Genomic DNA, 23,009 nt, shown 5'->3' on the forward strand with positions numbered 1-23,009 from the left:
TGGAAAATCGAAACCGTATTCGAGTGCAACTGGTGAAACTATGTATCAAATTGGAAACACAGGCAGCTTTTGGAAGAACAATATGATGGAGTGTGGTTGCACGAAAATTAGAACCTTATTTGCAAATGGACTTCAGTGGAGAAATTTTACCATGAACTGTTGTGGCTATTTGTACTGGTAATGGATTCGTGGGTGCCGTATAGAAATATGCAATTAAACATAACATAGCCTAGCAACAGCAACATTGCGTAGATCTGCGTTACCTGTAGTGAGAATGTACATATTGCCGAGCCCGCAATGGCATTGGTTGATGTTGTGAATACGGTGTAGATGAGTTTGGAGTTGGCGTTACCATAGCGCCCTTCGACCAGGCTGCTGGTGGATTCTGCAAATAGATATGTGAAAAGTATTGATTAAATTAAATCTGCTTGAATGTTGGGAGATTAAGCTTTCAATTTGAAGGTGTTGCTGATAGTTATTTGATGGATAATGTATGTACCGATTGCTTTTAAATTTTATGTACAATAAGTTTAGTGGCAGTTCAATTGCTGATAATATTTTTTCATAATAGGAATTATTTTCTAGCAGAGTTGTTCATTCATACAGTATATACCTACAACAAGTTTAGCTCTTCCCAGTTCGCAATTTTCCTGTTTTTCTGTTACTGCTAGTTATGCAAATTAGTATTTTTATACGATTTGTTTAATTGTTGGTACTAATCATTTCCCCATCAAATGCAGATCGCGCACGGGCAGAACTTTTCTTACATTGTGTTTACGGATGTAGGTACATATGTATAAAAGATAGCGGTTTTGTCCGTCCTGCCATGGCGGAAGCAGATGAACTATTGATTGATTTAATTTCTGTTTATTTGCAATATAACAGTAGGCATGATAACACTATGCTAGCGGCACTTGTGTGTTGATATGAAGGGTAGTTAGTAACTACTAGTTACTCATATTCCTGACGCACAAACAAATGTATTTGAAATTTTCCATCCCTTGAGAAATTACGCCAAAAACAGAACACTCAAAAGATTTTCAACCCTAAATAGATTAAAAGCTACGCTAAATCGCAACTCTCCTAACCGACGCAAGAAATGGGAAAAAAATGAAAGTGGAGACCAATTGGAACAACACTCTCATTGCTAGGCAGTCGAAACGGTTTATTAATCCGAGCATTTCAATGACTAGCAAAATTCTTGAACTATCAAAGAAAGATCTCAGTATGTACTCTGGTTTAATAACAGGGCACTGTGCATGTAAATATCACTTGAAGCTAATAGGAAAACTTCAAGATGAGATGTGTCGATTATGTGGCATAGAAAAAGAAGACTCTGAACACCTGCTATGCTCTTGTACAGCAATCTTCAATAAGAAGCGTATTTTTCTGGATAAGGGGCTGACAGAACCCTTTGATATTTGGAATTCAGTTCCCAGCCAAGTAGTGCAATTCATTCGTAATGTAATACCTGACTGGGAAAATGCTTTCAGTCAGTCTATGTCGGTCGCTTCATAAAATGGTGATACGACATGCTGATAAAGCAATATTAAAACGGGGAATATATCACAATAGATCTAAGTACTGGTCGCAGTGATCAAAATACCCAACACGGAAAAAAAAGAAAAAAAAAACCGACACAGCATGTTATATACCAATGGAAAAGTACGATTAAGGTGTCAAGGGGCAAAAAGCGTAATTTTGGGATTTTTTTTCTGGGAAAGCTGACGGTGAATAGGGAAATCATCTACGGAGTTGCAAAATCTTAGGCAAACTTGTTCAAGTGACACGATTTTCTGACGGTAGACAAATTAGTTCACAACTTTCAGCGCAAGTTTGAATATGAGCTTTCAGTAAGGTAGGGCAAGTTTAAAGGCGGGGTAAGTTGAAACTGATGGCGTTACTATTAGCGGAAGTGAATAGTCACTATGATTATTTTTAACAGTTTACTACATACGCATCTTATGACAGGTACTTACAAATAGCTTAACGTCCCCCTAAGCTTTGATTGTTTTCATTAGTTATGAAATTTGTTGGCTAAATTTAAATGAGGACCGAGGGGAAATTTGAAATGGTGAACGACACATACTCTATACAAAAAAAATATCAGTTCAATTGGTTGAACAACATCTGGGAAATAGTGGTGATTTAGTGTAAAAAATACGATGAAAAAAACAATAGATCCTACTGTTTTTACCATAGAAAAGGGAGTTTGACTTAACTTAACCATAGATTATCGACTTTTTTCACGAAAAAACAAACCCAACAAACTATTTAGGTAAATAAAAACTTAATAAGTCTATATTTAGCTACATAAGATAATATTTGCCTGCATAAGCTGTTCTGCAGTTGAAATTGAATGTTGATTTTTCCGATCATTTTTTTTTCTAATGTCTAAAATTACGATAACATAGAAAGGTATTGGAAATACACATACAGTCTGCGGTAAGCCTATTGTGGTAATACTAAGACAATTTTACCATTGAATGGCATTTATAATAGGACTAGTTATCAGCAATATAATGTATTGTATTTTATGTTTATTTCATTGTCATTTCATGGTTATTTTTCTAGATGGACTGCATTAATCACCGCAGTCTTCGGGAGATACTTGTATTCCCACCAGAGCTTTATAAAGCCCATGAAATTTTATTATATACATAAATAAACATGTTTTAGGGAAAATTTTCAGAATTTAGTTCGTTAAACTGCTGCAAAAAAAAATCAAACATAAATTAAACAGCGTCAATTGACAAATTATTATAAGGAATGAAGGAAATGCCGAAACTGCTGTAGGCATCTTCTACCAAATTTTATCAGGAATAATTTCGGAAGAAATATCTTTGAAGAAAAAAAAACGCTTCAGAAGCACTAAAAATCCAGTCTGGTATAACCAAGTCCCCGGCAAGGTGACAGATAACCTTAGTTTCACGTACCCACTTGCAAAAAGTAGATGTCGCCACACAACATAAACAAAGGGATTGTCCTTCACCACCGCAATGGCATTTCTCTATGGGAATCTAATTTTTTGTTTCTCCATGTGTGGATGTCAAACAACAGGCAAGAATGCTATATGATAAGAGCGAATTTATTATGTTCGTGATGAAATGAAATAATCCAAATAAATTGAAACCGATTGATGGAGGTTCATTTTCTTGAATAATCAAATAACAATAAAAATACTAATTTCAAATAACAGACTGTAGTGGTAATTTTTATACGATAGATGGAGTAGATGAACGGAACTATCAACTCTACACTTTCATCTACTCCATCTATCGTATAAACATTACCACTATAGTATACACTGTATACAGTCTGTTTTTTGAAATTAGCATCTTCAACTATGTAAATCGTTTACTTCACGCAGAAGTAATACTAAAACATATAGTCAAAGTAATAAAAATACTTTGCTCTCTTTTATTTTATTTTGCTCTTGAATATAATCAGCATACAGATTTGTTATTATAGTGATGCGATAAAGGCTTGCCATGGACCTATGAATAAACAAAAGTTTACTTTCCTGTGTTTCTATATTCTTGTGTTCTTGTGTATTCTTCTGACATGCAAGACTTCTGAAACTAAACTGAAAATATTCATTAATCACCACAAACAACTTGAAAATAGAATCCTAATGAGCATTTGCATAATTTTTTTTAAACTGTCAGGACTTATTTTTAAACATGATGCAGTAAACAATCATTGATAAAATTGTGCATCGATTTTTATTTTAAAATCCGGCTAGATGAATATACCAAAAACTTTGGAAGCATGAAGAATTCTATCCGCAAAAACATACCAAATTGATTATATTTCACGGTGAGTAGCAGTTTTGCTGGGTGATGAGGAGCACTTTGTAGATCCATTTAAAATTGAAGAAATACATAAAATTAAATGAACTAAATCAAATAAGGGTCTCACAAAAAATATTCATAATGAATTTCTAAAATGAATAAATTAAAGTGATAACGTTATTCCTCATCAAACTTGAAGCCTCAAGAAACAGATGAGTCCATAAATTTGTATGTTCTATTGTTTAGTTACACAGTTATGGGCATGGTGACAATGACAACACAAATACCATGAAGAACTCTGAAAAATGTAGTGATCATATAAGTGAAATGATTGTTAATCAGAATTTTCTAGAATATCAGTTAAAATTGAGCTCTGGATTTAGTCATCAGTAATGCATTTGAAAAATTTAATTCAAAAACTGAACCTGAAATAAAGTCCTGTCCAAAAAAACTTCTTCAATTTCGTGTAAATCAAATTAAAATCTGACAATTTTATAAAAAAAAAACCAAATTAAAATCTGACAATAGTTCGGAAAAAATTGTAATCTTTTTGCATTTTTTTTTTTTCAAGAAATCCATACGACATTTTCACAACCGCAATTATTTTGCATTCCAGAATTTTCAAGGGACATTGGCGTCAATCAACTTCAAGTGCAGGATATTTTGCAGGCTTTAAAGAATTTAGACGCCTCAAAAGGTCCTGGACCTTATGGAATACCTCCACTATTTTTAAAAAGTCTAGCAATGGAACTCACTGCTCCATTATTTTGGCTTTTTAATATGTCACTGGAATCCGGAACCTTCTCAAAAATATGGAAAAGCTCATTTTTAGTATATTTTTAAATCTGGCCAGAAAGCTGACGTACGTAATTATCGTGGAATAGCCATTATCTCTTGCATTCCAAAGCTTTTTGAGGCAATTGTAAATGAAAAATTATTTCTTCAAACCAAAAATAGAATTACTGACATGTTTCTTTAAAGGACGTTCGACCTCGACAAATTTACTTGAATTTATAGACTATACATTAAATGCAATGGGTAATGAAATTCACGTAGAAGCCCTCTATATGGACTTTAGCAAGGCATTTGACCGAATTGACATACCAATGCTACTCTTCAAATTAAAAAAAAAAATGGATTGAGCCAGGACTCGTGAAATGGCTTGAATCATATTTAACTAACCGTCAACAAGTAATTAAATTCAATGGAAAGCAATTGAACCCAATTCAAGTCACTTCAGGAGTCCCCCAAGGCTCTCAATTGGGACCTCTTGATTTTATTCTGTATGCAAACGACATTTCCTTCATTCTCAAAAAAATAAAATTGCTAATATATGCCGACGCTTTCCAAAGCGCTCTTTGGAAATAAGAAATGATGAAGACATCAATATATTCCAGAGTGAAATACACATTCTTTACACCTTGTGTATTCGAACTGAATTAAAAAAATGTAACTTAATATCATTTAGCAGAAAAAAACACCTTCAAACATTTCAATTGCATTAGGAAATTAGAATGTAGAAAAATGTGAGAGAGTTAGGGATTTAGGGATTATCTTAGACTCCAAACTAATTTTCATAGACCATTGCAATACAACAATTCACAGGGCGAATAACATGCTAGGCTTTCTCAAACGCTTTTTCTATAACTTTCAGGACCCATACACAATTAGAACACTATATATTGCCTATGTGAGGTCAATACTGGAATATTGCAGCATTGTATGGTCTCCATTGCCAATCACACACGAAGAAAGATTAGAATCAGTACAAAAGCAATATCTATTACATAGGGGAAATGGCTCTAATGTTGGCCTATGGATCTAAGATTGGGCCCATCGATAAAAATGTGCTATTTATCTATTTATATCTAGATGAACGCGTCATTGGGACGGTACTAATGGATATTTTTGGGCGCTATTGAAAATTTAGTCGATTGCTGAATTTATGTATGGGCCCATATTAAGGAAAATCCATTTCCGTAAATAAGGTTGGGCATCATTTCCTCTTCCATCATATGAGGCACGCTGCATGCTTATAAACATACAAACATTAAAAGAACGACGTGAATATGCAATGGTTTCGTTTGTAGACGATATCGTTTCGCAGCGCATTAACCCAGCAGAACTTTTATCAAAATTATATTTTTAAGCACCGAAATCTATTTGCCATAACCCAGCATCGCACAAATTATGCAAAATTGGGCCAATACTGTGAAACCAATGTCAATGTCTCGGCATAAACTAAAACAATATTTTAACTCCATACGGAATCATAATTCGTAAGAATTAAAAATAGAATAGAAGACAATATTTTTGAAGTAGAACTACGTCTTTGTCGACTGTACTGGGGTACAAATCAAAAAATATGTGTGGTGAAATAGTGTTAGGTTTTGAACGCTTGTAACTTTGTCATTTATATATAAAATTAAAATCCAAATACGCCAATCGATAGGATATTACTTAACGAATCTGCTGAAATACTTTTCCATTTTTTTAAATCAAAAAACTTTTGAAAAATGCGCAAATGATAATTGTATCACTGTTTTCATGAACTAAACGTTTTCCCCAAACGCAGTCATCATAAACGAATACCACTTGGTTGCACATCATTCTGCTTGAATCTGAAAATATATAAAACAGCGCTGCTTTCCTGCCTCTGCTCATTACCGCTTCAGACGGCGTGACACTAGGTCCTGCAGCAAGCAGAACTAGGTCAGCGGCTAAGGGTGGATCACGGCGTGACCATGACCACCACAACGGGGAATGAGACTTGGAAAATTATGTATGTAAAACCTCTCCCCCCTTAACAACAACCTCTCCACTCCCTAACAACAACCCGAAAAAGACATGGACTTTACCGATCTTTTTTTTCCGGGAAATAACTTTTAAGCAAACCACAATAATATAAGTAAAAACAATTTTTTACACGCAGAGCCAAAATTAAAAAAAAAAATTGCTTAGGAGGATTACCAACAACTGACTGTAAAACATATCTGGTACCTCTATATATGCAATTAAATTAACATCCAAAGTCCATCCTTTTTTCCCATATTCAGTACAAAAGAAACGTTCTGCCCCGCCCTATTCATAGAAATAAGTATAATAGTCCAAAATGCATGACAAACATCAACGTCATATTGTGGTCGTGTCTAGGAAACAACCCTTTAATTTTTTTTAAATAATCTTTAAAAAAAACTAATTTGTATATGTATTAGTGCTAGTCTACATCGGTTGATGAAAATAAATAAATAAATAAATAAATCAATAAATAAATAAATAAATAAATAAATAAATAAATAAATAAATAAATACGGGTCTATAATTTTTGGACAAGGAACAAATATACAAGGTTTTAGCGAAATCAGGGCAATTTTTTTTATCGGCAGTACTTTTTTTATGGAATTACTGTATGATTAAATTGAAGCATTGTCATGTTTTGAATTTTGGCCAGTTTTTTATTCAGCTACTCCACTTTACGGAGTACCTTATGAGAACTTCTTTGCACATTAGCGCAGCATAGTGAGAAAATTCTAAACTACTGTTCTCTTACCAATCGGCCTTGACCCACTGTTCAACTTTGCCGAAGACAGTTACCTTCATCAGAAAATCAATGTGATCACGAAAAGTACTTTAAATATCAATAATCCCTTAATTTGTAGCATAAATTGTATATTGTTTTAGTTATATTTTACATTGAATTTAAGGTTGATGTCTTATCTCATCGTATCTAAAGGGTGATACGGTCAAAATTTGGTCAATATCAACTTGACGTATTTCTTTCAATTTTGCATTTAAAAAACCTGAACGCCCCTCATTTTGAAGGTGTGTGTGTGTGTAGAATGTTGCTCCTATTTTGATTTTGGAATGCACTCTTCAGTTGTCAAAATGGCGTCCAAGCAAGAAGAGCAGCGTATCAAAATTTTGCTCGTGCATCGCGAAAATCCGAGCTACTCGCACGCAAAGTTGGCAAAATCGCTAAAAGTTGCCAAATCAACCGTTACAAATGTAATTAAAGTGTTTGGGGAACGTTTGTCGACAGCCAGGAAGTCTGGATCGGGGGAAAATCGAAAACCGGAAGCCGCTGAGACGACAAAGAGAGTTGCCGGTAGTTTCAAGCGAAACCCTAACCTCTCTCTCCGAGATGCCGCAAATAAGCTGGGTGTATCGTCTACAACCGTGCATCGAGCCAAAAAACGAGCCGGACTATCGACTTACAAGAAGGTAGTGACTCCAAATCGCGATGATAAACAAAATACGACGGCCAAAGCGCGATCCCGGAGGCTGTACACGACGATGCTGACGAAGTTTGACTGCGTGGTAATGGACGACGAAACCTACGTCAAAGCCGACTACAAGCAGCTTCCGGGACAGGAGTTTTATACGGCAAAAGGAAGGGGAAAGGTAGCAGATGTTTTCAAGCACATGAAACTGTCAAAGTTCGCAAAGAAATATCTGGTTTGGCAAGCCATCTGTACCTGTGGCTTGAAAAGCAGCATTTTCATAGCTTCCGGGACTGTCAACCAAGAAATTTACGTGAAAGAGTGTTTGAATAAACGTCTGCTGCCTTTCCTGAAGAAACACGGTTGTTCCGTACTGTTTTGGCCGGATTTGGCATCTTGCCATTACGGTAAAAAGGCCATGGAGTGGTACGCCGCCAACAACGTGCAGGTGGTTCCCAAGGACAAGAACCCTCCCAACACGCCAGAGCTCCGCCCAATTGAGAAATACTGGGCTATTGTCAAGCGGAACCTAAAGAAGACCAAAAAAAACTGCTAAGGGCGAGCAGCAGTTCAAGGCAAACTGGTTTTCTGCGGCGAAGAAGGTGGACAAGGTGGCTGTACAAAATCTGATGGCAGGGGTCAAGCGTAAGGCCCGGCAATTCGGATTTGGAAAAGCGGAAGCCTAACTGAATATTTTTCCTGAATTTTATACTAATTGAACTTGAAAAAGAAATTTAATTTGATTTTTTAAATAAACGATTTCACCGATTTACACGCGTTTTCCCTTGACCAAATTTTGACCGTATCACCCTTTACTAGAAAACAAATTGTATTCTTCATGAAATATTGGACTGATCAGTAATAATGGATGAAAAATGATCAAAGACATGATAGACGAATTTACTGAAAATAGTATTAAAAACGTAATCTTATGTTAAATGTTTACAAAACTCAATGTATCTACAATGTATTTACAAAACTCTATGTTTCTCAATTATGTTAAAGTTTGTAAACTTTTCATAAAATTATATGATTTTAAATTTTTTGTAAGACCGCAAATATCTACACGAAACGAAAATCAATTACTTTATTCATGTGTTTCACTTATACATTTTTGCCAAAACATCAGTCTTAAACATTCCATAAGACAAGGCACATAGGTCCCATAAGAATGCATAAAATGTATGTGTGACCGCTTATACATTTCATTTGACACATGATCTTCATTAACTTTTTGCAAGGTGTCTGCTTATTAGTTGACTTATACATTTTATGGATAATCAGTAATAGAAATTTGCCAAAAGGTATAAGGAGATTTCTATCCGTGTAGGATGCAAAATAAAAGAGTTTAGATAGCTGAGCCATTTATACGGCAAACATATGAACTTTTTTCTTCTTCCAAATTATAGCTAAGAAACTTTAGTGAAAACGTCAGTTGATTGGAAGGAATCCCATAGCGTTATTAATTTATTCCTTCTAGATTTAATTACTACTGGGGTGGATACACTTTTTTTACATACTGTATATGCAATATTCCTCAGTCAGCGAAGTTTTGCTTATAATTCATTCCAGTTAAACGCTTCCATCTAATGTGTCCTAAGTTCAAATCTTTCCTAAGATATTCTAGGGCCTCCCTTAGCTCAGTCGGTGAAGGCTCAGCCATAAAGCAAGATCGTGCTGGAGGCGGCTGAGTTCGATTCCTGATCCGGTCTAGGTTGGAAAATTTCTTGACATCCCTGGACATTAGAGTGATGCAAAATTTGATATTTTCGCTCCACAATACTTAAACGATTCCAAATCGGATCCTGACTAACCTCTCAAAATTTGAACCCATTTGGTGAGAAACTGAGATGGCACAAACCATTTGAAGTTTGTATGGGAATTAAAGGGTGTCCACGATGAAATTGCCACACTATGAAATTGCCCTAACTTTTTAACCATTGGGTAGAATTTAATGAAAATTTGGGTGGATTTAGTTCATAGTGCATTATTTACATCCTGCAAGTTTTAAAGTCCTGTGATCAAAACTCGCGGAAATGGAGTCGAAAGAACAGCTCGTGCGTGATAAAATCTTGCGCATTCATCACGAGAACAAGGATCTCTCGCATCGTTCCATCGCTAAAACGTTGGGAATCGTGAATTCCACGGTGTCGCGAGTGATTAAGCGGTTCGAGGAACGGTTGACCACCGATCGGAAGCCCAGAAGTGAAGGAAAAAGTATTCCGTACAACACCAAAAATCACAACCGCGTAGTTGGGGCCTTCAACCGAAATCCGAACGCCTCCGTTAGGGATGTGGCTAAGAAGCTGCACCTAAGCCGAAGTTTTGTCCAGAAGGCCAAAACTAAGGCTGGATTTCGAACGTTCAAGGTACAAAAGGCCCCTAATCGCGACGAGAAGCAGAACAAGTCCACCAAAACCCGTGCCAGGAAGTTGTACCTCAACATGCTGACGAAAGTTGAATGCTGCATCATGGACGACGAAACATATGTGAAGGCCGACTTCAAACAGATCCCCGGCAACCTGTTTTTCACGGCCAAGGATAAGTTCAGCGTTCCGGAGCATGTCCGCACTCAGAAGATGTCCAAATTTGCGAAGAAATTCCTGGTTTGGCAAGCCATCTGCACGTGCGGGAAGCGGAGTGCACCTTTCGTGACCCAGGACACGATGAACGGACAGGTGTACATAAAAGAGTGCCTCCAGAAGCGGCTGCTTCCTCTCCTGAAGGCCCACAACGTCCCAACAATCTTCTGGCCGGATTTGGCCTCATGCCACTACTCCAAGGACGTGCTGAAGTGGTATGCGGACAATAAGGTCAATTTCGTGCCGAAAATGTTCAACCCTCCCAACACTCCGGAGCTCCGCCCCATCGAGAAGTACTGGGCGATTATGAAGCAGCACCTTCTTAAACGACCTAAGGTAGTGAAGACAGTCGAGGAACTGAAGAAAGTATGGGTTTACATGCAAAAAACGGTTGATTCACAGGTTGTGCAGAATCTTATGGCCGGGGTTAAGGCCAAGGTGCGGGCATTTGCGTATGGACTGTAAATAAAATACGAGTAAAATGGTAAAATGAAGTTTAATAGTTATTTCTCAATCCCTGAAAATTTGATGGCAATCGGATGAAAACTCGAATTTTGCGAATCAATTTTGTGTGTGGCAATTTCATCGTGGACACCCTTTACTATGGTAAAACCAAGATTTTTGTTCATGTCTATCTAATAATAATAAAAATTCACCATATCGGTCTGCTTCAAAAACTTTCAACTGTACTTGTAGGAAATTTTCCCAGCTACAACTTTGCTCAAGACCACTTTTTGATTAAATGCAAGGATCGAAAGTTATTAATGGTTCAATGCGCTGATGTCTTTTGATCATGCTCAATCAACTGCTCAGCAGGCAACATTGGTGTTTCTGGGGCGTTGAATAGGACACACAAATCATGGCTACTATGTCACACTGCAAAATACAGTGTTGCCTACAGAGCATCTGCTTGATCATGTCATAAGTTTACCAATCTCTTAAATAATTAATAACTTTTTCCTGTCTCGTTTTACATAGAAACGATCTTGAGCAAAGTTGTAGCTGAGAAAATTTTCTATAAGCATGGCTTTTGAACTGTTTCGCAGCTCAATATGGAAAAAGACTAGAAGGCAATGAACGAAAAAATTAGATTTTTCATAGTAATTTACATGTAAACTTCAAATGGCTTGTGCGAAGTCTGTTTCTAACCAAATGAGTTGTAACTTTGGGAGGCTAATCAGGACCCGATTTGAAACCATTTAAGCACTGTGGAGCGAAAAGGTCAAATTTTGCATCAGTCTACTGGACATAGAATATGATTGTACTTGCCCCACAAAATAAACTAATGCAAAAATAGTACTGGCTTAGAAAGCTCTCAATTCACAACTGTGGAAGTGCACAAAGAACACTAAGAGCCGGCGTAAAGTCCAAGTGGGGATGTAATAATGTCAAAGAAGAAGAATACGTTTTATGGCACAGCATCTTATGGTGTATTTCGCCATTACAATCTACAAATTTTAATCTTAACTTTTCTAGTGAATCATTCAACTACTGGCAGCTTTAAAATTCAGCCAATGGCATATCGTACTGACTGTGTGCAAACTTTTGTAGAAGTTGCAAAAATAAGATGTAAACTTTGGAGGGTGAGAAAATGGAAAAGGAAAAAGAAAAAGCAAATATGGCGCAACAGAGCTGATGAAAAAAAAACAAACAGCAGTTTGTGAAATATAGTTAAAAGGACAAGCGAAAAAAAAAATCGATTGCCACAGAGCGCCAACTCCACGTCGATGGCTGCAACAAGCTTTCCAAAACACTACGCTATGATTGCCTTTTTTCATCATCCAAAGCAAGAAAGTTGTTTCTCATAAGTGGAATTTTCTTTCCGCAGTTTGAGAAAATTGCTAGTTTTCGTTTGCCCCGGAGGGTTTTCTTGCGACGAAATAAATTCGAAGCGTCGGAACATTTTTTTCTTCCTTCGTTTGATTCAAATGCTTATGCACTAGTGCCTCGTGGGGACGAATTGGTTCATTCTGGGTTTGCGTCAGCACAGCAGCTTTTCCGCACTCATTGCTGGTATAAAATTTAATAAACAAGCATGACTGCAACATCGTTGGTGCGGCTGTTGATGAGCTATTATAATCTAATCGACAAATTTACCGGGAATACGCCCCAAGTTGCAGTCGAAGGGCACTTGTTGCTGACCATCAGCCGGTTTCGGAGATCACGTCTTATCTCATGGCCCATTCGCAGTTTTGGTTCACATGTTTGAACCCTCCGAAACCTTTGCTAGGCGCGTCACAGGAATGAGCGAGAGACACACTCGAGTGACAACGAGATTATGAATTCATGTACGTGCCATGAAGTGCATCTTTTAGCCATATCGTACGGTCCAACCAAACTAATGCTGTTCCGGGCAATTTCCTGTCAAGTCAACACCTTAAACTTGCCCTCGCTCTCTGGCTAGCCCTGGCACTTTCCTTGTTGTATCCTTGGCGGATGGCCTTTTGCAAGTCACAGTCATGTTCGTTGGGCCGGATGCCCTTTATCTCTCTGCTGAAAGTGTCATGCAGTTGCAGCGCAATTTGACGCAGCTGACGGTGACGATGCGGCAGTGGCCAGACCAAGAGCAGTGGCAAGTTTTACATCTAATAATGCTAATAAAATAAAATATTTTAGTCATGAAAATGACTTCTATCCGCCACTTATACTAAACTAGCCACTGAACTGTTGTCCTCAAGCGGTGTACTTAAAAGCAGCTGGATTGAGCACCACAGTTTTGTGTTTAAATATACTAGAACATTTTTTGTGGGAGATATCTGAGTACATGTTATCATCTTAGTAGTAACTGTAATGATTCAAAGATTGTATGGGAGTTTCTTGAGTTATCAGAAGAAAACTTTTAAATTTCACCAAAATTGTATTTTTTTTCTCTCAAGGTGACAATCTATGGGTCTCTCATATAATTTTTGTTTACTTAACTGTTCTTCACTGATACAAGAAAATATTATTCCATGCTGTATTGAAGTAGACATGAAAGTGAGAAAAACAAGGACGTACCCAAATATTGTATTTCCTCTCTATGCTCATGTACATTGAGGATTCGTGAGAGCCATAATGAATGGAGCGCAGATTGATTTCCAAATACTACTATCCTACTTGCTTTGTCATTCACGGGTGCGTTATTTCGGTGGTGTTTTTTTTTCTCAGACATTTGTTCGTCGCTCCCAAATGGATGGCAATAAACGATTGATTGGAGATGAAGGACGAGTTTTTCAAGAAAAGTAGACTGAAATGTATTTTTTTTACTGCATCTAAGTAAAAATCGGTATGTTTAATTTGCAATGATTAGTGGCGGTTGCGAAGGATTTCAATTTAAAACGCTATTACATTACAAAGCATGCATCGAAATGGAGAAATTCACTGGAAAATACCGCTCAGAGATGGCGAGTGAACTAAAAGAAAAACTGCGATGTCAGCAGAACGTGTTCAGTTATCGGAAAAATAAAAGTGAAATTTTCATTAAAGCCAGCTACATTGTTGCGGAAAAAAAAGCAACACGCCCAAAACCTTTTACGGATGGTGAATTTGTGAAAGACTGTACAGAAGCAGTATGTCCTGCCCACGGTCGAGTTTTGTCGTAGAGTTGAAGAGATTGCTGGTAATATGAAAAATAAGTTAACGGAAAGAAATGAAAATTTTGTTTATTTTTCGGTGGCATTGGACGATAGTACGGACATCTCAGACACTGCTCAGCTGAAGGTTTTCGTTAGAGGTGTTTCCAGAACATTTGAGGTCACCGAAGAGCTGGCATGTTTATTTCCGCTCAAAGGCACAACAAAAGGGTATGATATTTTCAACGATTCTAAACCAACTTGGCTTGGATTTGAAGAAACTGGCAAGTGCGATCACCGACGGTGCTCCAGCAATGATTGGTAGGTATACTTTTTTTAAGCATTTTAGTGAACACAGGTCATATATTTTTTGTCTGTCCTCACAGGGAAGTTTGAAGGTGCCATTGCTCATCTCCGGAGACAACAACCCGACCAGAACGTTATAACAAAATTATATCATGATTATATCAACTTCTGTTATGCATAACAACCGTTGATATAATCTTGTTTTAAGAGCTCTGTGGTGAAATGAGGAATACAAAATCATCATGGTATTTGATATAAAATTGTTACACAATTTGTTAGAATAAAATTTCAAACAACATTAAAAAAAAGTTTTTTAGCCTTAGTAGCACGAAAAACGAAACGGTTTGTTTTATTTTAATTTTTGTTACCAGTGTTGAGCCGGTAGTTGAATTTAAATTTATTTAAGGGCTACGGAATTTTTTTTCACATGGAATTGGGCTACACCGACTTCAGTAAAGCATTTGACCGCATCGACATACCATTATTAATCCTCAAATTGCAGAAAATAGGAATGGAGCCTGGACTTTTGAATTGGCTTCAATCATACCTAACACATCGTAAACAAATAGTTCGCTTTCAAAATAAACTTTCAGAGCCAATTTCAGTCACCTCTGGGGTACCCCAGGATTCTCATTTAGGCCCACTTCTTTTTATTTTGTACATAAACGACATTTCCTACATACTTAAAAAAATTAAATTGCTTGTATATGCAGACGACATGAAGCTCTTTATGGAAATAAGTAATTCTAGCGATGCAGAAGAATTCCAGAATGAAATCAATATATTCCACACCTGGTGTAGTAAAAGTCTACTTCAACTGAACGTAAAAAAATGTACTGCAATAGCATTTAGCAGAAAAATTGAAACATCGCATATTGAATTATCATTAGGCAACCAAATAGTAGAAAAAAGCAAAATTGTAAGAGATCTAGGTGTAATCCTAGACTCCAAACTTTTATAGAACATTATAATACTATCATTAGTAAAGCAAACAGAATGCTAGGCTTCATCAAAAGGTTCAGTCATAATTTCGAAGACCCATACACTATTAAGCTTTTATATACCACATATATAAGGCCAATTCTGGAATACTGCCACCTAGTATGGAATCCATACATTTCCATACACGAAGAACGCATAGAATCTGTCCAAAAACAATTCCTTTTATATGCTTTACGTAAATTGAATTGGACTGCATTTCCATTACCATCTTATGAAGCGCGCTGCATGCTCATCAATATACAAACACTTAAGGAGCGCCGCCAATTTGCAATGCTTTTCTTCATCAACGACATTATTTCAATGCGCATAGATTCGGCAGAAATTCTCGCACAATTAAATTTTTACACACCTTGTCGATATCTTAGAACACGGAATTTATTTTCAGAAACATCGTACAGAACAAACTATGCAAAAAATAGCCCAATCAATCGAATGATGCGCCTATATAATTTGCATTGCGGAACTATTGACATCACCATGTCCAAGCAGCAAATAAAAACTAAGCTAAAACAGAATAGAATTAATGCATAGTATGTAAGTAAACATTGTAATAATCATTGTATGTAGTCTACACTGGCTTGACGAAATGGAAATAAACAAATGTCCCTAATGTCAGCCTAAGTGTCCATAATATTGGGCCCATAATTTAATTTCGAAGGCAAGCATTTTTTTGATAATGATAAACTAAAAATCAAACAAATTGTTTTATTTTGGAGGAGCTTGAGAGTAAACCCACGATATTCTACTCAGTAAGCAAAAACTGCAGCCACCAAGCTAGCCGAGCTCCTCAATTTAAACCCTGGGACATAATTTGGAAATTTTTTTATGAATACTAATAGAATTATAATGCAAACAAATTAAATAAAAAGAAAGTATCTCACCCCAATGATCTGTAATTAGCCAGCCTGTTCGTGATTCTTAAGATCAATTGTTCTCGCAAATGGAGCTCCATCTCCTTGATCCTGATAATAACGAAATCAGTTTCCCCTTGCTCTGGCCTCGGGAAGACGTGCATCGGAATAAACGCACCGTCATTGCAGCATTGTCGATAAACCTCCAGATGTTGGCTCACGATCTAACCACAGACAAACAGACGTAACTCTTCATTGTGTATCTTCGTTCATGCATTTAACGGTTGATTTGAATATTATCAGTTCCGCGAACTACTCGCCGCAGCGCTGGCATCGGATCACTTTGACGTTTCTATATATTCTATAGAAATTTCATGCAATATTGTTTACGAGTTAGCGAGCAAGCTTGTTTTCCGCGAGAAGCCAGATAGATGTCGCTACTGAGGTTATATGTTTTGAGATATTATGTTTTCAAGAACAAGTTTTTCAAAGAGTTACGTCTGTTTGTCTGTGATCTAACTGTTACATTCTCAGATTCAAACATTCCAATACGCAAAAACTCATGTTAATAAGAAGCTTCACAATTTGTTAAACACAGGAGCAAAATTCAAACACGACACTTCTTCCCTAGTTGGGCAAAAGTTTGTTTCTATGAAAAACTTGAAAGCTGGTACAATTTGCATCTTTGAGTCTTAAACGTAAGAGGGACAAATAATGGTACAAAAAGTTGTGTAGATCAAATAGTGATAATTATTGGAATAGGTACACGATGGCGCGTAATAAATATTCACAATCACAATAAAAAACCCGAATTTATCCACCTATGGTGTGATCAGACCCTTCTTACTTATTCAAGTTTATTTATTTTATTGTCATTATCAGTGACCAAGCCCCCCACCCCCGTGTCATCCAGTGACGCTACGCCACTGCCTGGGGGTACCCGGAATATATCCGGGTGTAGTCTATTTGGTGAGGCTCACCTTATCATCACCTTATCATCGTATTTTAATGTGATTTAATGGGTTTTAATTCAATTCATATTCAAGCAACTTCCCCGGGGTACCCGGAACATGTCCAAGTGTGTCCAATGTGGTCTGGAACACTTAACACGACTTGCATTGATCTTATTTTTGAATTCTGTAGTAATTTGATGTGTCGCATGATGGTTTTGATACGTTTTCCGTTAAATCCAGCGTGAAGGCCCATATTCACCGGATCTTATTCCGGCCATATCTCCGGAACCGGTTCACCGATTCCAAAACCGTTCAATAGCGTTCAATGGGACCCCAATCGGTTGAGCGGTTGCTGAGAAACGTGAGCGCATTCATTTCGTTACATACACACACACATACACACATACACACATACACACATACACACATACACACATACACACATACACACAGACAGACATGTTCCGATCTCGTCGAGCTGAGTCGAATGGTATATGACACTCGGCCCTCCGGGCCTCGGATCGATAGTCGGTTTTTCAAGTGATATCTATACCCTTCTTTGTAAGAAGGGTAAAAAACTCGTTGTGAATATGTCCAGAGGAAGATTGATCAGCATCAAAACAACAGCAAAGAGTTATGGTAAATTTGGAAAAATTTATAATCGCAAACCTTAGGATTTTCACGCAATTGTAGAAGCAACTGTGAACTGTGAACCAGTTCGTTTTTGTTTGCTAATCTGGCTAATATGTTGAACTTAATTATCTTAAAAATAAATCGTTCAGTTCAAACCATTGTGGGGGAAAGCGGTGGGGCCATCATCAGCATCATCATCATCATCTTTATCATCAACTATAAGTCAAGTACTTACGGATCTCGTCGAAGTAGAAAGGAAAATCTCCTGGCATCGAGCAATTCAAGCGTGATTTCAGATATGTAGTCCATCGATTTTTAAACCGATGTGGGCCACCTTTATCCCATTTGCAAACACGTGCCACGCGGCTGAAGACGGCCTGAAACCGAAAACAACAAATTAAGAAAGACATTATTTTTTAAGTAAATAACCCATGCTCGACGAAGGAGTTGGCTTGCGGAAATGCGAAAACAATCCAGGATAACGGAAAGAGACGAACGTAAAAGTTGCTTACCTTGCCACAGTTGATGAATTCGACGGCCGTCTCGCGGAAGAAGAAGTAGACAAAGTCGCCCTGCGTGAACGAACCGACGAAGTTGGGTGCTGAAATATTTATGAACGTGATAATGGTCAATTTACACCTGTGCGCTTTGGTCATTAATTATTCATTTATTTGTCGATTATTATTAAACAAAAATTACGGCGGGATTCAGCGGATAAGGAGAATGGAAAGGTGAGAGTAGGCACCTCTACTAGACTAGCCCATATGGTAGTGATCGGCAATGTTTTGCTGACGGTATATGTTAATTCCACTCATGGGAGCGATTGGCAGCATTGTTATTATGATTGATTAAACATATCCAGTCGTTGGGTAACGGAACGGCGTGGGTTGCAGAAACTGATACCTATTTCTATACAAACAGTCCCATTCATGATTATTTTTGTAATCCACCATAGACCTTGCTAATTAAAACTGGTTGCTGGGATATTATGTTGATAACATGACTAATTTATTGATATTGTTATTCAACAATACATTAGTTTGGTATGACAGCTTTTGTTTTAGCTATGAACGTCCACATCAATGTTAAATAAGTTCTAGTATTAAAAGTATGGCGTTGACTCATTAAATATGAAAGGATAATTAGGTAAATAGCCCAGTGGTGCAAAAGTGGATACAAGCTTAATCTAAAAAAAAAGCAGTTTCTTTACTAAAGGATCAAATGAAATAAATATATAGGGGAAATAGATGGAATGTCGGCCTAAATGTCCCTAATTTGGGCCCATACATGAATTCTGTAATTGACTAAATTTTCAATAGCGACCAAAAATATCCATTAGTACCGTACCAATGACGCGTTCATCTAGATTAAATTGATAAATAGCAGATTTTTAGTGATAGGCCCAATCTTAGATCCATAGCCATTTCCCCTAGTGCATCTAGCCGAACGAGTGAACGACCGCTTTGTTCTAAATAATTGTAGTTCTCAAGGGAGTAGTCAGGATTTCGCAAACGAGAGAGTCTTTTTGTTTGTTTGTTAGTGGCTCATATATGTAGGTTATATTTATTATTACTGAACCAGATTTATAAAAAAGAACAGCAAAATGGCAAAAGTAGTCAGCAATTTTTAACTATCCCTAAGAACTTATGTAAGTCTGAAATCTCGCAATAATTATTTGCAAAAACATCAATTCATCAAAATTTTCCTTATCCCAAAACTATTGTGCCAAACAAAACACTTTTAAAACTTTACCAAAATTTGTTGTTATACGATTGGGTCAGCTTTTAAGTGTCGCCTTAGAAAACTTCAGAAAAGCTAGCATTTCAAAAAAGCATTTACATAAAAAATAATTTAAAAATTGAAAAACGGTCAGTGCAAAAAAAAAAAGAGTTCACAAATTCGTTTTATTTTTTTACTTAGAACCAGAGCCGAACTCATGATTTTTGATTAGGTGGCGAACTCTCAGTTTTCCGCCCCTCGCTATATTCTTGAATTATCAAAGAAAGATCTCAGTGTCTATTCTGGTTTAATAACAGGACATTGGCCATGTAAATATCACTTGACACTAATAAGAAAACTTCAAGAGGATATGTGTCGATTCTGTGACATAGAAAAGGAAGACTCAGAATATCTGCAATCTTCAACGCCATTTGATATTAGTAATTAGAATGCTGCTTCCAGCCTAGTAGTACATATCAATTAAATTGTCTGGGAAATGCTTTTGGCCAGTTGGTCAGTTGGTTGCTTCACATAATATTGATGCGGCATACTGACAAAGCAATATTAAAACGGGGAATATCAGTAATGGTCGCAGTGATGAATGCACACAACACAGAATACAAATACAAAAGGGTTTAAACGATTGTAGCTGGGTCTATTAGGGATGAATCATCATTATTATCACTCCATTTGAATTAGATTTCATTTAACACTTGTTTGGAATTAAAATTTTGTTTGATTATCAATAGGAAACTATTGATAGTTGATCAAGCCTATCGAGTGTAGAAAGACGAGCGTATCCCTAACACGGACGATAATTTTAGATACTAAAACACACACTAACATAAAATCAGTTATTGAACAGTCCGGATTTTTTTTTAAGATTTGGGCGTAACTGTTTTTGTGAACAATGGCTTCAATTACCGATTTTTCGAAAATAAACGCTCGGTTTCACAAATAAACCATACCTGCTATTAGATGAATCACTCCCTTACCTTTTTTTCCTTTGGTTTGTTTTTTCCGTCGAAGGCAGCTCCCACACCTGGACCCTACCTATCGACCCATCAACTCATGAACCGGGGACCAACGGTTTTACTTCCCATCCGAAGGAAGGCGTGATCAGAGATGTTATGCCTCAGAACATCCCGGCGGCGCCGACTGGGATTGAACTCAGGCCTGCTGGGGTGAGAGGTAATCACGCTTACCACTACATCACCGGCGCCGTTACTGACTCCCTTACCTGAATGTGTTGTTAGTTTGCGAGATTGAGCTTTTATTCACGATAAATCGGTGATAGAAGTTATTGCCAAAAGTGAATTTATGTGACCCACCATTGATTGAGAAACGCTGATCTAATTAATGTTGCCGTATTTTGTTAACAAGCATTCGTCATAAACCTGTACACTTACAATTGAAGGAAGTTTGTCTCCGTATGTTGGGAATAATGCTCTCCATTTAAAGTGAATATAATGTTAGTTGCTCTAAAGGAAGTCAAATAATGGTAGCAAAATTCAGCACTGATGACAGTAGTATTAAAGAATGGTTAGGGCTAGCTAGATACAAATAGGTCGAGGAAGGAGCAGAATGGTAATTGGAAGGATGACGGAGGGAAACTTCACTTAGTCATAAACATAAATTAGTGACATTTTATTACCATTCAGGCTCAAACTGTCGTACTGCTCGGTCTGCAATGGTTCCCGGTAGATAATTGGGTCAAGACCGCTGAAATCAGCCACCGTGCCGGAATAGAGTTCGTTATCTGGAAAGGAAAGAAAACAGACAATAATGAGAACGGCAATAAGTGAAAATAGGGAATTCGGAACGAAAATGATTTCTTCCGGACGCGGCAATGAGAGGAAGAAATACGTGCGTTCTTTTTTCTTTACGTGATTGGCATCCGGTTTGGTTTCTGGGAAGCTCCCCACTGGGAGCTTGGACAACGGTAGGTAGGAGTTTGTGTTGGTTCATGTTGGTCGAAGCCAATTTATTCCAAAATCGATATTATACGTGATTTTGTCATCTGTTTTTTTTTGTCGCTTGAGAGTTGACGAAAAATAATGACACACATCAATTTCTTTAGCAAAGAACGAGTCCTTTCTGTTCAGAAAATTCAATGTTGATGAGGAATGTATTTCAATTTTTAAACATTGACAACGAAGATAAGCGTAGATGTTGACGCGGACTGTGGATTGATGGCGCATAAAACCAATTGCTGTTGATGTTGAAAAGCGAACTTAAAATTGTTATGGGCATTCACACTTTTTCTATAATTCTGTCATTTTGTATTTTGAAAAAAAAAATCAAAATGGCGTATTCAATTTTATTCAACAAATCATAACTCGATAAAGCCACTTCCAATCGAAGTGACGTGTGACACAAAATTGTGGTAAATTGAAGTTATTTTGAAAAAAAAGATAAAATAAAGAACAACCCTTTTAAAAATTAGGAATATTTTTTAATAAAAAACTCATGCGAAATGTTAGCTTCTGTCATATTTTCAAGTTGATCACTTTAAAATTGACGAAAATCATAAAACAAAACTTTTGGTAAAATTTTGAACTTATTTTTATAAACAGAAAATGAGTTGGAAAGTAAATAAAAAGTTTTTTGTGCAAAAATTATCTAAAAAAAAAGTAGTTCAAAGATTCAACCAACAGTTCTTCTATAATGTTTGTAGATTTTATGTGTCCAAATTGAAAATTTAACAAAAGTTATTATTTAACAATGACCTTTTCAATAAAACATGTGAAACAAGTAATTTTGAGGTAATTACGTTTACTTTTTTTTAATGTATTCTCTAAATCATTTGTATTTGTTTTACGTTAACGATGCTTTAAGGTTCTACAAAGGGCAATTAAATTTGTATTCGTCTTCTTTTTGAAATATGCTTCAATCATCATCTTTGGTTTACACAAACATTCTCATATTATTAATACAAAAATTTAACACTTGTATTTCATGGTTTTAGAACGAAAAATTCCGGGGTAAAACATATTCACTGTATTTACTTACTTGTGTTCTTCGAAGCTTAGCACAATAACACACAATCGAATACACAAAATCCAAAACAACTGCTACTCAAAACTCTTGGTGAACAAAATTGAACACCAAGAAAACCACTTCAACTTTACTGCTTTGCCGGCAATCGTAAAAGTATCATTGAAAAAGCGTTGCCAGATGTATTGCCTCTAGCAATGGATTTAAGTTTATTAAAACAAGCAATTGTGAAGTTTGACTCATTAATATAGATGAGTGGATGTATTTAATGGTGAATAAATATCAGTAACTGAGTAAATAAAACAAAAACGACCATTCTAGGCATTTTACCGGTCCAATTTAAAAAGCCACAGAAGATTGAATTCAACACTAACAGGGTTGATGGCAGCAGTGCACGTAGC

General features: G+C 36.7%; 1 protein-coding gene across 5 annotated transcripts in view; it reads right to left on the reverse strand.

Annotated features, from left to right (window-relative positions):
- The window catches only part of Sema1a (semaphorin 1a), a 464,598-nt gene that overhangs the window by 59,664 nt on the left and 381,925 nt on the right, over positions 1-23,009 (reverse strand). For all 5 annotated transcript variants that reach the window (XR_010517657.1, XR_010517655.1, XR_010517654.1 and 2 more), the window contains exons 6-9: positions 21,266-21,370; positions 18,405-18,493; positions 18,128-18,269; positions 264-385 (exon numbers count right to left, since the gene is read on the reverse strand). Coding sequence is in view for 1 of the 5 variants with exons in the window: in XM_065222649.1 (XP_065078721.1) it covers positions 264-385; positions 18,128-18,269; positions 18,405-18,493; positions 21,266-21,370 (458 nt within the window). In the remaining 4 variants the exon portion in view is untranslated. The remainder of the gene's footprint in view (positions 1-263; positions 386-18,127; positions 18,270-18,404; positions 18,494-21,265; positions 21,371-23,009) is intronic.

Source organism: Ochlerotatus camptorhynchus, unplaced genomic scaffold, assembly GCF_037179485.1.
Source record: "Ochlerotatus camptorhynchus isolate MF236.1 unplaced genomic scaffold, CSIRO-AGI_Acam_v1.1 ptg000176l, whole genome shotgun sequence".
NCBI classification, from domain to species: Eukaryota; Metazoa; Arthropoda; class Insecta; order Diptera; family Culicidae; genus Ochlerotatus; species Ochlerotatus camptorhynchus.